General features: G+C 40.6%; 1 protein-coding gene across 1 annotated transcript in view; it reads left to right on the forward strand.

The window, feature by feature from the left end:
* Nucleotides 1–13,969, forward strand: part of LOC308098492 (multidrug resistance-associated protein 1-like) — a 59,528-nt gene extending 45,559 nt beyond the window's left edge. The window contains exons 20-30 of the mRNA XM_080446873.1: nucleotides 2,439–2,553; nucleotides 4,437–4,644; nucleotides 5,140–5,450; nucleotides 6,357–6,556; nucleotides 7,058–7,184; nucleotides 7,960–8,061; nucleotides 8,618–8,764; nucleotides 9,267–9,425; nucleotides 11,088–11,254; nucleotides 11,951–12,145; nucleotides 13,849–13,969. Of these exons, the coding sequence (XP_080302999.1) occupies nucleotides 2,439–2,553; nucleotides 4,437–4,644; nucleotides 5,140–5,450; nucleotides 6,357–6,556; nucleotides 7,058–7,184; nucleotides 7,960–8,061; nucleotides 8,618–8,764; nucleotides 9,267–9,425; nucleotides 11,088–11,254; nucleotides 11,951–12,145; nucleotides 13,849–13,957 (1,840 nt within the window). The 3' untranslated portion in view covers nucleotides 13,958–13,969. The remainder of the gene's footprint in view (nucleotides 1–2,438; nucleotides 2,554–4,436; nucleotides 4,645–5,139; nucleotides 5,451–6,356; nucleotides 6,557–7,057; nucleotides 7,185–7,959; nucleotides 8,062–8,617; nucleotides 8,765–9,266; nucleotides 9,426–11,087; nucleotides 11,255–11,950; nucleotides 12,146–13,848) is intronic.
* Nucleotides 13,970–16,121: the final 2,152 nt, after the last annotated feature.

Raw genomic sequence — 16,121 nt, forward strand, 5'->3', positions numbered from 1 at the left:
TTCTGCTATTTTCCAAGGCCTATAAACCCTCTGGATACCCCCCTGGCCATCCGGGCATTCCAACATTGGAAGAAGCATGTTGCTTCCAACCAGTGACAACTGCGGCTGGTATGATAAGCCAGATCTGGAAATGCTTGAATATTGACCCAGAGGTGCTACAGATCCTGGAAAAACATGGCTTCTTCCTAGCAGGCCACTCACGGATTTAGATGGGAATCTAGAACTCTCTTGAATTTGGCCCATTATATTACTATATGATGGGGGCGCCAACAGCTGAGACTCAGCGGCAGCGCCGGGTGTCGGCAGCTTCTCTGGAAATGCTGGAGTAGGCACCAGGAGTGGGCCTCCCAGCTGTGAGCCCTGACTGTGAGGGGGGGTTACTGTCACTAGACAATCAACTTTGTGCATCTTTGTCCCCACCCCCCTTCGAGAGTTGGCCGTCTCCTCCCATAGCTTTAACCCATCGAGCTGTTTATTCCATTTAGCATTTAATTTAGCACAAGCAGACCCTTTGCTTTTATCAATTTTTTCTCCAAACTCTTTTGCCATCTTTTTCCTCAAAGATCGGAGCACAGGCTGTTTAAAGCTTCCATGTTCAGGAAAACCATAATTTTTATGCCATTTTGGCAGAAATGCAACCCCTTTAACTCCAAATTTGTCATGCACAATCCTTGCAGGACCCTGATATTCCTTCTTATATGCAAGTATTGCCCCCATGTTAAATTTAAAGCTCTCAATATGCAATTTAATATTATTACTACTATTATTATTATTGTACGCACTCAACCTAGGCGATATTATTTATATAATGTCTTATTTAATTAATGCTGTTCAATTTACTATGGTAAGTATTAAAACTCAAAGTATTAAAACTCAAATAATTCTGCCAAAATAACTGTATATATAAATCAAATCTCTATTACAGACAACAAAAGGGACTTTCTCCTTGCAGGTTTCGTTCATAAATGGGAGGCAATTGAAAAATTCCCCCTCTAACAAACATAAACCAAGCCTCAAGAAAAATTAAAAGAACACTGTGTTGCTGAAAAGAACTTCCAAAATATCACAAAGTATAAAGACAAATGTACTTTGACTCACAAACAAACAAACAACAACTCATTCACTCAGCGCTTTTCTTGCTTTGTTAGCAAAAGGACCTTAGGCAAGGATAAACCTCCCTTTCTATAGTAGCTACTGAAGGCAAGACTTACGTCCCCCTTAGACCATTCAACTTGCATAGATGCAGCAAAATTAATGAATAATTCCCTGATCTACTTACTTGATTAGCAGCAGGTAAAAGAATAAAAACGAACAGACCGCATCACCACAAACAAAAACACCAGGAGACTTAACAACGTCGGCTTACATTAAGAAGCGTATTTCGTCTGACTACAAAAAGGCAAAACGCTGAATCAACCTACCTAATGAAAATGCTTACACTACAACAGTCAGAACTTCTCCACAACCTAAACCTCTCTATCAATATGAAGCGATATACTATATCCTTCAGTCTGAATGTCTATTTAACACTAAACAGTACAAACAAAGACATCACCAACACACTCCAAAACCACTGAACCACAGTCTGCCTTATACCAGCTACCCAAACAGATTTCACCAGAACTTACCGCTTGTGCTTGACTGAACAGTAAAAGATTGTCCTTACCCCCCACTGTACAGTCAAACACCGCGCCGCAGCAAAATCCAAGCCCAATAGCAACGGCGGGACTTCCAAATGTCTAGGCAGAATCTGAATGGGAACTCAGTCAAACAGAATAGACAAAATAAGGCACAGACAAATTCACAGTTTTAGAAGAATTGGTGATATATTTCTGATATCAAAAAGGAGACTCAAACTTACAATTCAGCAGGACAAGAAATGTATGGAACGGCCAGCAGTATGAACTCAAGGAACACACTGAAAGGTTATCTGTCTTATACAAGTGACTTCAAACAGTTCTCACAGCACCTCCTGGCCCACATGGACACCAATCACAGACTTGTTAATTTGTCACCTTAGCATGTGAAGTGAAACAAAAGAATGCAAATGTCTCTGTTAGGAGACAGGGTGTCTAGCAGGCAACCATTCCTAAAGCAGGGTGGAGCCAAGGAGTCTACAACAGATATAGCAAATACTAAAGAATGAGAGGAGTGTATTCCACTCAGACATAATTACATTAAACCATAATTATTTTCAAATGTTTACTTAATTTTCCAAATTACTTTGACATATAAGCCACACATTTCAAGCAACCTCAACCATCAGGAAAAAGTGATCGCCCCTCCACTTAGATTTGGAAAAAGTGATTGCCTTGCAAAGTTTAGTTTAGTTTGCACTAAGGAGGCCAAATTGGAGCTGTGTGTGCGTTTGTATCAGCCATGTTTTGCTGTGAACGTGAATGTGTGTGTCTGAATGCATTGTGTCTGTGCTGTGCTAGTTGTGACATCAGTGCCAGTGTGCAGACGATGGAAGCCATGTCAGACGCGGAGCAAGAGCAGGATGCGGAGGACCTGGGAAAACTCACAGAGGCCGACAAGGCTCACACAGGCAGGGTGAGTGAGCCAGCCAGGCAGCCAGGCAGCGTCGCTACAGACCCCAACACAACTGGAAAACAACCCATTATCCTGGCTTTGAGTGACATGGTCGCGCCATAGGAAACTGCAACTCTATGACAGTCGTCTAGCACAGTGGTTCTCAACCTGTTGTGTAGGGACCTGTGGTGTAGGGACGGGGGTCCCTACACCACAGATGACAGTGAAGTGTCAATTTAAGGGTTTTTTTAAGACCTTTTTGATACCTCAAAAAAAGAAAAGAAAAAAGACCATTACTGCATCAAAAGTAACCAACAAACTATACTATAAAAACTGGTCAAACACTGAAAGCCTCAACGCAGGGTGGGGGGTCCCCAGTTCAAATTATGATTATTTTGGGGGTTCACGGCCTGAAAAGGTTGAGAACCACTGGTTCTAGCAGACACTTGAACCCTAGCATCCCTATTGTGGGGGGAACTTTCGCGTAAAATAGCAGATCCACAAGCTTGTAGATCAGCTATTTTAAACCCACCTCCATGGCTTTGTTTTTTTGTTTTTCAGGAAATAAAATGCAATAACGTTTTTCTGGATCCTACTTGCCACATAGTTTTAGATTTTTATTTATTTAATGTTTTCCTACGTCAACCTGTAGTGACATTTATTTCAGAGGCACCATAGACCTTTATTCTTTTGTCAAATATATGCCTTTTGAGTGCAAATGTGCACATTGATTGCTCCTTTTGAAACGGTATTGAGTAATAAGTCATCAATTTGTAAGTCATCAAAGAGTGAATCAAAATGATTTACTTGAAGGTCTTCATTCACTTCTCTCATTTTAACTTTGGGGGTCCAAACTTATGAATGGATGTATTATTTAAATATAAAACCAAAGAAATGTATAACATAATTTAATTAATATGGTAAGGTACAATACATTTCAAATGCCTAACAATGGGGAAATTTGGGGAAATTACTACGCTTGCACAATTTTGGGGTAATTTCAGTGGAATTAACCGTATGTAACAATTACTGTATTATACACAGACAGGGGTGTATGTATAAAAATATAGACAACTTAAATGGCACTGAGCAAAAGGTGAATGAAAGTACTGTGTGAGTGCACCACCCATAGGCACGCCAATGAATTACACTCAAACTGAACAATTAACTGACACCATCTCCCTCGTTCAGAAATTAAAAAAAAAAAAAAATTAGTGTAACTGACTTTGAATCAAATACTAAGATTATCATTTGTGCACTCTCTTGCGACATCATTGATTCTGGCCTATGTCAGAGACCACCCACTCCCTAGATCAGGGGTCTTCAACAGGAGGTCCGGGACCCCTAGGGGGTCCTCAGAGTTACTACAGTGGGGCTGCCAAATCTTTGTGTGATAGGATTAGTTTTTTTTACATTAACCACATGAACCTTAGCATTCCGTTTCTGAGGGGAACATTAGACAAAAATAGCCGATCTACAAGCTCACAAAGAGTTATTTAAAAAAATAACATAAACTTTTGAAATATGGAGATAAAAGGTTTCTGCCCGACAGACACGGTATTTACTTTAACGCATTAAGAGCTGAAGCCGATTTTAAAAAGATCTTCTAAATTAAAAACAGTTTTATGAAAAAGGTATGTAGTAGATCACTGGTGCTCAAACGTTTCATGTCAAGGACCACCCAAAATCATATTTATTTGGCCGTGGACCCACATCTCAAAATATGTTGGGGACCCACAGGAGCAAAGATTTGAGTAAAAAAAAAAATACATATTGTATAAAACTGCTATTTTTGAATAGCCGACATATATAGAATATGGTTAAAGTGGTTCAAATGTAGTTAAATCTAAAATGAGACAGATGCTTTCCCGGTTTTAACGGGTTAACCTTTTTCTCCATCCCAGGTGAAGTTGGAGATGTACAGGGTGTATTTCAGGACCATAGGCCTCGCCCTCATCATCCCCATAGTCTTCCTGTATGCCTTCCAGCAGGCCGCCTCTCTGGCCTACAACTACTGGCTGAGCCTCTGGGCCGATGACCCAGTGGTCAACGGCACCCAGATGGACACCGACCTCAAACTGGGTGTGTTTGGAGCCCTGGGACTTGCACAAGGTGGGTTGAGACCGCAGTCAGCCTCTAGCATATCACGAACAACATCACAAACAACATAACATCACAAACAACATGCTCTTCCTCATGGACCTACCTGCGGATTATACCAGTGTCAGTTACCTTATGTGGATTATGGGGTCGACATGCGCTGACACTTGCACCTTAATCCCATGTACAACGCACTGACTCTAGTTTTTTCTCGCTCCTTAACTAACGTCCATAGCATATCATGTACAGTTTACATCTGCTGCTATGCTCACGCAGTAAATATGTAAAAAAATAAATAAATAAGTGTTTCTTATTGATTGATCTCCCCCCTTCTTCTTCTTCCCCTTCATTTTTATGGAAATAACTAAAAAACTATGGAGCTTGCACAAAAAAACGAATTTCACGAGTTTTACACCTGTAGACCTGACAATAAAGTTGATTCTGATTGAAATAAGGACGCTAGTGTTCACATGGTTAGTTGTCCATGGCTTTGTGTATTTCCTTCAGGTATCGCCATGTTTGGCACCACGTTGGCCATCTCTCTGTGCGGGATCATCGCCTCGCGCCACCTGCACATGGACCTGCTCCACAACGTGCTGCACTCCACCATGGCGTTCTTCGAGTCCACGCCCAGCGGCAACCTCCTCAACCGCTTCTCCAAGGAGATCGACGCCATCGACTGCATGATCCCCGACGGCATGAAGATGATGCTGGGCTACCTCCTCAAGCTGCTGGAGGTCTGCATCATCGTCCTCATGGCCACGCCCTTTGCCGGCGTGGTGCTCCTCCCGCTCACCTTTATATACGCCTTCATACAGGTAGGAGTTTCAGTTTGCCTGCGCATGCTAAATAGCAAAAACTAAAGTGAAACCTTTAGAATACTTCTCTTCCTATTGTGACTGAGGACCCTATTTTGCGCGTCTTCTTCTTTGAGACACACATACAGTAGGTGGCCAGTGACTTTGACCAGTTTCACTTTCAAAACCTTTGCATCATGCATGTCACATAAACAGAATGCGATGCGTTTTGTTGATATAACACTTTTTTTTTTCATATAGAGTCCTATCCACAAATCCACCATTTAACTTCCACAATCCACATTATCAAAACCATTGGTGTTGTGTGCCGCATTCTGTTTGTGTGACATGCATGATGCAAAGGTTTTGAAAGTGAAACTGATCAAAGTCACTGGCCACCTATACTGTACGGGTATTTCGGGGCTTGGCCGAATCCACCATTCCTTCGCCGGGTCAAGCAACACAGCTTTCACCAATGGAATTGCATTACGGAATGTACACATTTTATGTTTTTTCTTCACCATAGCGCATAATATGGTGAATTATTGTAGTGCAGGTAATTGCAACAACCACCGATTGTGTGAACATTTTAAACAGGACTGCAAAATATTCGAAACTTAAGTGTGAACTGAAGTGTGCAAATCTTTGGCAGACATAAAAAGGCATATAAATCCAAATATCCAAGAAAGGAGCACAGGTCTGCCTTTTTCCTATGTTTTCTATGCGCTGATTTGACCCGGCAACATCATGGCGGATGATCGATAAGGAACGGGTGACATCACTGTAGCCAGAAGAATTCACCAGGTCTTATGACTTAACTTAAGTTAAGTCCTTAGACCTGCTAATTAAGATGCGCAAAATAGGGCCCTCAGTGTTTACCACTCCATGCAGTCCCCATCAACGTGTTCCACACCTTCTCTTGTGCAGAGCTTCTACGTGGCCACGTCTTGTCAGCTTCGTCGGCTGGAGGCGGTGAGCCGCTCTCCCATTTACAGTCACTTTAATGAGACCGTGCAGGGAGCCGGCGTCATACGAGCTTTCAGAGAGCAGCCACGCTTCATCCTGCAGGCCAATGGACGCATCGATCTCAACCAGACAGCCTACTACCCTCGCTTTGTGGCTACCAGGTTGGGAGATCATATCATATAATCCTACATTAGACTATTGTCTAGCATAGAACTGGGGACCCCCCACCCTGACAAGCACTTGGTTTGACCCTGTTCCACAGATTAGTTTGACTCGGTTCTCACAACGTCTCACACTGCGCTATTTTCACAACGTGTGCCTCTTTCTTTCGTAATATTTGACAATTTGGCCAATTTGGTATTAAAAAGGTCATTAAATTGTAACTTTAATAATGTGCAGATACCCTCTATACACTATTACACTTACACTGTATGTTGGTTTCTTTACTGTTGAGTGAGAAAGCAATGTTGCACATTAAGCTAATCATCTGGGGACCCCCCAAAATAATTTGGGGACCCCACTGGAGTCTAGACCAGTGGGCACTAAACCAGGGGGAACCACTGGTCTAGTGCCTACAAGCCTATCGTCTTGGCCACAGAGAGGCTCTTCCCTATAACCTTTGTGGTGTTTGTGTGTCTCCATGTATTCCTGCATGTCTTCAGGTGGCTGGCAGTGAACCTGGAGTTCCTGGGGAACCTGCTGGTGCTGGCAGCGGCCATCCTGTCAGTGAGGGGCAGGGACTACCTCAGTCCAGGCATCGTGGGACTGGCAGTGTCCACCTCTCTACAGGTCACATACGCATTTAACTTTAATAATATTATTATTAAGCGTCTTAAAGCGACTTAGCGTCCCTATTTTGGGCCAAACATTGAAGGGGAAAAAAAACAGATCTACAAGCTCACTGAACTTCTACATCGGCTATTTTCAGGAAAGATATTTAGCATTCCTGGAGTTCTCCGGTCAACTTAGTATACAGTCTAAGTGGTTACCGATTTGTGTACAGTTTTCCCCCTTTTTTGTCATTATTTGTTTCATCACTTTCAATTTCACTTGTTTATCCTGTATTCTGTATGAGTTCACTCTCCTGATTGGATGAAATTGCTATCCTGACCTGATTTACTGTTTACTAAAGAGCTGGAGAGACTGGGTGACCCCGGTTACTGAAAAAACAAACAACGAAACTCCATAGCAATGATTAATATGGAAGAGCTATTTTACACTTGTTTTAATAAAACAAATATCGCATTTGCACCCATTTAATGCTGTAGTTTACAATACCCTTCAGTAAATATGAAGACGTCCTACATTTTAAATTACTTAACCAAATGTAGAAGTAAAAAGTACGATTCTTTTAGTCTTAACAAAATCAGGATGGAAGATCATTCTGATGTGAAGGATGAAATAATGAAGTTGTAATGCTGACGGTTTGAAATCATTATTATCGTTCTATGTTCCTTTTTCATAGCAAATATCTCTCAAAAAGCTCTGTCACTCAAAAACAAACAGCCTTTTGGGGTACAAACATACAGTAGCTCTGAAGTTGATCTTCTATTTGTACCTAAAGGTGACGGGGATCCTGAGCTGGATTGTTCGTGCCTGGACTGATGTGGAGAACAACATTGTGTCTGTGGAGAGAGTTAAAGAGTATGCTGACACGCCAAAGGAAGTGAGTGCTTCTGAATATCAGCATTCACATATTGATCACATAAACACACAGCATTAGTATTCTATGAAAAAAACTAATATACCAGTTACCAGCTTATGGGTATCACTCTGGATAGGTGCCTCTGCTAGATGCCTAAATTATAAATTGTTTCAAATTGTATATTTACAATGGGGGGAAAAAATAATTGAATAAAGTTCACAACATGTGACGTGTTGTGAACTTGTAGATTTTCAGCGAGTGACATCGCCTTACGATATAAAGCACTGTTTCCCAAACAGTAGATCGGATCATCGGGACAGCAGCGAGTCCCTTTTCAGTTTTTAGTTTCCTTTTTTTGTTACTTTTCAGGATTCAAATAAAAACACTGCAAAAATAGCAGATCTACAAGCTCAAAACGCGACTTGTTTCGAGCCGTGTTTCGAGACGTGTTTCGAGCTTGTGGGTCTGGTCTGCTACTTTTGATAAAAAATATAGAGATAAGAGGTTTCTGCCCGACATTAAACATATTGCATTTTCCTGCAGTCTGAACTAAAGCCTGACTGATGTGGGTTTACAGGCACCGTGGACCATCGAAGGCAGTTTGCTGCCTGTGGCCTGGCCCACAACCGGCACCATAGAGATCGAGGACTATGGACTCCAATACCGTAAGGGTCTGGACTGGGCTCTTAAAGGCATCTCCCTCAGCATCCAGGAGAGAGAGAAGGTCAGGCACACTCAAATAGACATTTTCTCTTTGTTTATCTTCTTATATCTGGGCACTTTTTAATTTTATACTTTGGCTATTCAAAAATAGCTGATCTACAAGCTCATAGCGCGACTCAAATCTTTGCCTCTGGGGAATCTACAAATGTCTTCTAAATCCTATAGTTTTTTTTTTTTTTAAACATATGTTGCTATAATAACATCAGTTTTCATGTCAAGGACCCCCAAAATTATATGTATTTGGCCGCGGACCTCCATCTCAAAATATTTTGTTCCAGGGACCCCCAGAAGCAAAGATTTGAGCTTTAAAATATATATATTCAAAGATTTGCACATTTTCAAGCTCATGAGCTTGTTGATCTGCTATTTTTGAATAGCCAAAGACATCTAAAATGACAGATGCTTTCCCGGATTGAATGGGTTATTCACATTATAAATAATCATGGTGAACAATGAATCCTTCTTTTGTGACACGTTTTCCTCAAATCCTCTCCTGTTTGTAGGTGGGCATAGTTGGGAGGACAGGAGCTGGGAAGTCTTCACTGGCTTTGGGAATTTTCCGTATCCTTGAAGCTGTGAAGGGGAAGATCTACATCGATGGGGTCAACATTGCCCAGATCGGCCTGCACGACCTCCGCTCCAGGATCACCATCATTCCTCAGGTAAAATACTGACATACTAATTCTATACAGTATGTACACATGTATACGGCACATGCACACACTCATATCAACACATCAACACATATGAGGTTGTAGATGCAGTCCCCGTAGCAAGGACTTTTGCTATCAAAGTGTCACTGAACCTCCTAGTATGTCCCTGGCGCACGCACGTGTGCGCGTGTGCGCGCACACACACACAGGTAAGTGTAGTAGTAAGCTAGCATGGTCCAGTAGTCAGTACCATCAAAAGCTACATTTCCTGTTGAACCAAACCTAAACCAATAATTTGATGACCGGCGGTCTCTCCGGTAGGAGAGCAAGTGCATTATTTATTATTTCCGTCCATGACCTGACCATGCATTCAATCGATGTTTGTTTTGGACGGATAATACATTATTCTTCCAAAATCCCTGACACATCGGTCTGACTGGTTGAGAAACATGTCACACTCTCTTAGTGTGTTGCAACGTTGAATGTAAAAATATCTCATAGTTGTGGCAAACACACAATTTACCATTCTGGCATTTAGCAGATGCTCTTACAGAATGCAGCGTGAATTACAAGTGCAAGATCAGAGAAAAAGACATGAACTCTAGTCACCAAACGACGTAAGTACAGTGGAAAGAAAAACAATTTAGTAACTAAGGATAGGTAAACAGCATCAAACCTAGAATCTGTCTAAACACCATGCTATCTAAATAACATTCGTAGCCTCTATCTACGCGTTTGGTTTTCCACCATGTGGCCTTTTGTTTTGAATGAGAAGGCCACTGAGTGGGCGGGTCAGACCACAGGGAGGGCCTGTTGGTATGTCAGTGTCCCCCTTAATCTAGTTATTTCAAAGTGTCATATGATATGCAATTGTATAAGATACGCCAAAAGGTAGATTGCGATCTACCTTTTAATATTGAAAAACATTTATTAAAAGAAAAAGAAAACTCCTCTTTTTGGCATCTGCTACTTGAATTAGGGTAACTTGATTGATTGACACCAAGAATGGCCTGTCAGCTCCCTTCACGACGTCTATTGTAGGAAAACCCACAATGCAATGCTTTGTTGCACGCAAACGTCAGTAGCATTACAAAGTTATATACAAATATGTGTGGCAAAGAACCCGAAAACCTTTTTGTCCACTATACCATTCCAAGTGTGTTTGTCTTATATGTAATGACAGCGCCGCTATTAATAATTATTATGATTATTTTTGTTATGCTGTACAAGTGTACTGTACATATGAGGGGAAAATGTGGAAAGTGTTGGTCATTTGTAACATTGCTCTGCAAATTAGAGTATTGAAATTTTGCTAAAACTGTATTCATATTTTTGGCAGATTTTATGTATTCTGTGGGACGTATACTGATCAGTTAAATCATTTATTTGCTGTAAATGATGTCAATTATTTCCAGTTAACCACTTAAACCCTGAATACTTCCTTGACCGGCGTCCCTCAATGGGGTCTGTACTTGACCCCCTCCTTTTTCCCCATAGCCCAAATCGCTTTGCTGAAAATAGATATAATAAATAAAAATAATATATGAAAATATGTATATTTTTGCAGAATTTTCACCTATTATGACATGCCCAGGTTGGGGGGTGTCTCTTCAGTCTGCTATCACCATTTCACACACAGACATCCAACGCACATGTATTTCCCCTCTCTAGGACCCGGTGTTGTTTTCAGGCTCTCTGAGGATGAACCTGGACCCATTTGATGGCTACTCTGATGAGGAGGTGTGGAGAGCTCTGGAGCTGGCCCACCTCAAGAGCTTTGTATCAGGTCTGCCAGACAAACTCAACCATGAGTGTTCTGAAGGAGGAGAGAATCTCAGGTATACATGCCACACATACATGCATACAGCTTACACCAACTACTAGAGCCTACATACAAGTTGCACCAACTGTACATGCTCACATACTGTGCATTATTACACCCTCACATTAACATCCATACAGACTATACATACATACAGTACATGTCTATACATTATTATTCTCGTATTTTTTTAATTGTATTTTTTTATTTTGTCTTTCTTCCTTTTCACTGAATTCAAACGTTTAAAAATGTTTGTTGCAACTCATAATGTACTAACATCTCAGAATGTAATCGTGGTTCATAACATAATAACCTATGTAATAAAAGCTCGTAATGTAATGATAAGCTCATAATGTAATAAAATCATGAGTGCATGCATAACATGATAACATTTTTGCATAGTGTAATAATGTATTACATTAAGAACCTTACACAGCCGCTCAGACATACACAGAATAAACACACAGAATAAACACACCTTCGGTGTGAACTGTAGTTCATAATCCCTTCATACAAACCTGCCTAAACCTTAATATGCCTGACCAAATTCGGGCTCAAGTCTAGTACGTTATAAATCTTCCTTATCCAAGCTGGTATGAAGATTGAAATTTGTTTTGTCTCTCTACCTCCCTCCCTGTCTCCTGTCGTCTGTCTGTCTGTCTGTCTGTCTGTCTGTCTGTCTGTCTCCATGTCTGTCTCTCTGCGTGTCTAGTCTGGGTCAGCGCCAGCTGGTGTGTCTTGCCAGGGCTCTACTGAGGAAGACCAAGATCCTGGTTCTGGACGAGGCCACGGCCGCTGTGGACCTGGAGACAGACAACCTGATCCAGTCCACCATCCGCACCCAGTTTGAGGACTGCACTATCCTGACCATCGCTCATCGCCTCAACACCATCATGGACTACACCAGGTAGGATCACACATACTCTCAACACCATCATGGACTACACCAGGTAGGATCACACATACTCTCAACACCATCATGGACTACACCAGGTAGGATCACGCATACTCTCGTACACACTACTTTGATGCCATGTAGGCCTATTTGTTAAGATCTTCCATCGACCACATCTGAATATGCATATTGCCTAACCCCGAAAACTCAACCTAACCCACGATGATCACCAAAATGACCCCAAGATTAAAAATTCCTTTTCATTTGTCATTTTTGTATGCAAAAATTTAATTTCTCCTAGAAGACAGTGAATGAAAAAGCAAATCTCAGTATCTAAATCAGCCCCATGGGAGGATCTTACCTCAACATTCTTCATCTTTGTAACCTTGGGACAACATCCTCATAAAATTAAGATCATGGGACGTAGTTTAGAGAGAAAACACTCTCACACCCATGTGAAGACCCAGGTTCCTTTCCCCTGCAGCGCTGCCTCCGGCTTGGCTCCAGCAACACTGTTGACAGACAGTGTCCGTGGGCGGGAAGCTGACACGGGGAGAGGCTCTGTGCATTACTGTAGGTTTCCACAAGGTGGCATACCCGATTCCAATTCCAGTTCATTTTCCCATAACTTAATCCATTAAGACCAGGAACGCATCAGTGTCATTAAAAAAAATCATTGGCTATTCAAACATAGCAGATATACAAGCTCATAGCTTTAAAATATATATATATTCAAAGATTTGCACACATTGTCAAGATTTTGTAAAAGTAGCAGATCTACAAGCTCATAGCGTGGCGCTCGGTGCCGCCCTATGAGCTTGTATATCTGCGATTTTTTAATAGCCAAAGAAATCTTAAAATGATGCGAACACATCACACAGATGCGTTCACGGATTGAATGGGTTCATTTGATTGGCTTAGCAACACATATGACACCTTCACATGTGTACTGGCGACTGCTATTGATTGTTTGAGAAGGGTAACTAACTGGGGAGGTTCGTTTTGGAGGAGGCACGTGGTGTATGTAGTACTCTCTCCGCAGACAGTTGAACGGTTGATATAAGTAAAGCCAACAACAACAATATTAGTTGATACCACAAGCTTCGGCTTTATTTAGCTAAAGAACTACACTGTAGGCTGGTGTTCATACATTTTTTATTATAAAATGGATAGTTCCAGTCCTTGATTGACTTGACTGACCTGTGTTCAAATACATTATAAAATACTCTATCAACACACCTATGTCTGACCAAATCACATCAGTATTACTGCGCAAACAAATTGCTTCTGCTTGTTTTCTACTTTTGATTTACTATAGTGGACAAAGCATTGATTAGTGGTGGAAAGAGATGGACGGGATAGAAGAGCAAGATACAAAAGAAGGAGACAGAAATAGAAGAGATGGCTGCTTGGCAAACATTCAGCTAGATATCACCAAAGAACTACATTGCTTGGTGGAAGGATGATTGTTTTATATCAATTGCTGCATGTTTTACTGTGTTTATTTTACAAAACCTTGCAAGGTATATGTAGCAACCGTTTTATAAAAAACAATAAGCCATGGTTTCCCATGATTTGGGAACAGCTAGGTGGTTTTAGCGCGCTCTGTGTCTACCCTAACTGCAAAATAAAATGTAATATGGTGAAGTCACAAATGAACAATGCAGGTGTTTACCACTTAGTCGTCTGATGTTTGATTATCTCCCTCTCTAAAGGGTCATCGTAATGGACAGAGGTTACATCACAGAAATGGACTCCCCCTCCAACCTGATCTCCCAGCGTGGCCAGTTCTATCATATGTGCCGGGAAGCCGGTCTGGCCTGATTGACCCCTCCCCCATCCACGAAACTCCCAAAACCAGACTGAACATGGTTGACAAATGGCCTTATCCCCACCTTCACTCCTGGAGGACTGAGGAGGACTTGATGGGTAAAAGTACCATGAGAGACTCAAAGAGTAGAGACATTCTGGCTTTACTTATTCCCATCACAGACGGGACAACTAGGACTGCAGGACTGTGGTTGTGTTTTGCACTGTGATGGACATGCCAAAGACGTGCTCTCATAATCCCCAGAAGGGAAAAGTGGTGTACTTTTGAGTTTCTCAATATAACTTTGTCAAATATCGTACCAGTGACTCGTGGAACCTTCTGCGTGTTTTGTAATGAATGAGGACAGCGATGACCAAAACATATGGCGGCCTGAGAGACCAGCCTCCTACCTATAGCTCTATGTAGAAAAAAATCTCTATACACAAAAATACAAGAACACGTCATTCTTAACCATCATCATCGACATCATCGCTGTCATGTGAACATGTTAAAAAGGGAAAAGCTTGTTGTATTTCTTTTCTCAGCCTTGTATTCACGGAAATGTCATTGAAATTCAAAGCCTTGCAAAAGAACCATCTATTTATTTATATGTAACCAACAGAGCTCTTGATACACCAGCATAATCAAGAATGTAAATTATGTTCACAAAGGTTTGGTTATGTTTGTATTGTCTTTTCACATTGGAGTGAAGTTAGATTCTTGAGAACTTTTTCAGAGCATGGTTAGTTTTTGCAATAATCTAAAAATAATCTGAATTTAACAGTTTTTCTGGCTAGTTAGGCAACTTGCTCCTTGAAAATTCTGTTGTATTTTACATCATTTAGGCATGAAGGTTGCAGAAAAATCTAGACCATACCAGCACTTGTAAACGCATACATTTTTTAATAAACTTTCAGGGTGTTTGCAGATCAGGGTATTTGCAGAAGTGCCTTTTGGATGTTCAATAAATTAATTTACAGTGGATCTGTTTACCGGTAGTTGCTATCTATCTTTTGTAAATATGCTTAAAAGTTGAAGATGGGGGGGTTTAAAAACACATTTGAAGACTAAACTAAAAGAACACATGATCAAAACACAATAGCATAATCAGTAACATGACTGTTGCATTTTTAATAGGGATATTTAATTCTTGACAAGACTTCACAGTTCACGCCAACTGGTTCAAAACAAGATGGCTCATTCATGAAAACCTAATTCAACACATCTGAGTCGGCTTTTATTGGGTTTTTCAATAGTGACCTTTCCAATAGTGGCCAGAGCTTTTATGTTGAAATCTTTGCACACAACTCACTATTCGCTGCTTCATCACAAATGACAGGTTTCATGAACACCTCATAAAGGCTGACATGGTTGAAGCAGTATCCATGAATGTATGTTGTACATACAGCTATGCAGTTATTTATTTGTAACAATCTTTCGACTAGTACAGAAGCCTTTCAAGAAATATTTTACCTTTTTTTGCATAACTCTACAAAACTTTCATTATTAAGAATTGTGTGCATTTCTGTGGTGATTCAATGTGTCAGCTTTGCAATGTATAGACAAATAAAAGATTTATATACCACAGTATATTTATAGTATATATATAGTAATATGTGCCAATTAAATGTTGAATGACATGTATCTTCTTGACATTTTCATTTAAACTTAATACACTTTAATATTGTCTATTGCATGCGGCATCAAGACATTACAGCAAATGAGTAGAAACACAAGAATGCATGAATTGGTCTTAATTGGGACAGAGAATAGAGAATAATTTTCAATCAAATGAAATACTTGTTGACAGCACAAATTAGCATATTCATTTACAATGTTAGACTCTAAAAGCTTCATTCTCAACTAGAGACTGAGGACAATCTCTCCGCCGTTGTTGGTAAAACTAGGTGGAAACAAAAGGGAAAATCCATTTCCAAAGCAGTGGGCATAGGTTTAGCATCCGTTAGAGAGTTATATCTGTGGAACCCAGATACAGATTCGGGTAACAAAAAAATTACATTCACATTGCAAGAAGCATGATAAAAACTGTAATTATTGGTTATAAGCAAAACGTATGACTTGCACTTCATTTCTTTCCACACAATGGTGATTACAATGGTAAAATAATTAGTAACAATAGTAAAAAAAAAAAGATTATACTAGTTGGTCGGAAAAAAA

Source organism: Gymnoscopelus braueri (genome assembly GCF_963280865.1).
Source record: "Gymnoscopelus braueri genome assembly, chromosome: 13".
Lineage (NCBI taxonomy): Eukaryota > Metazoa > Chordata > Actinopteri > Myctophiformes > Myctophidae > Gymnoscopelus > Gymnoscopelus braueri.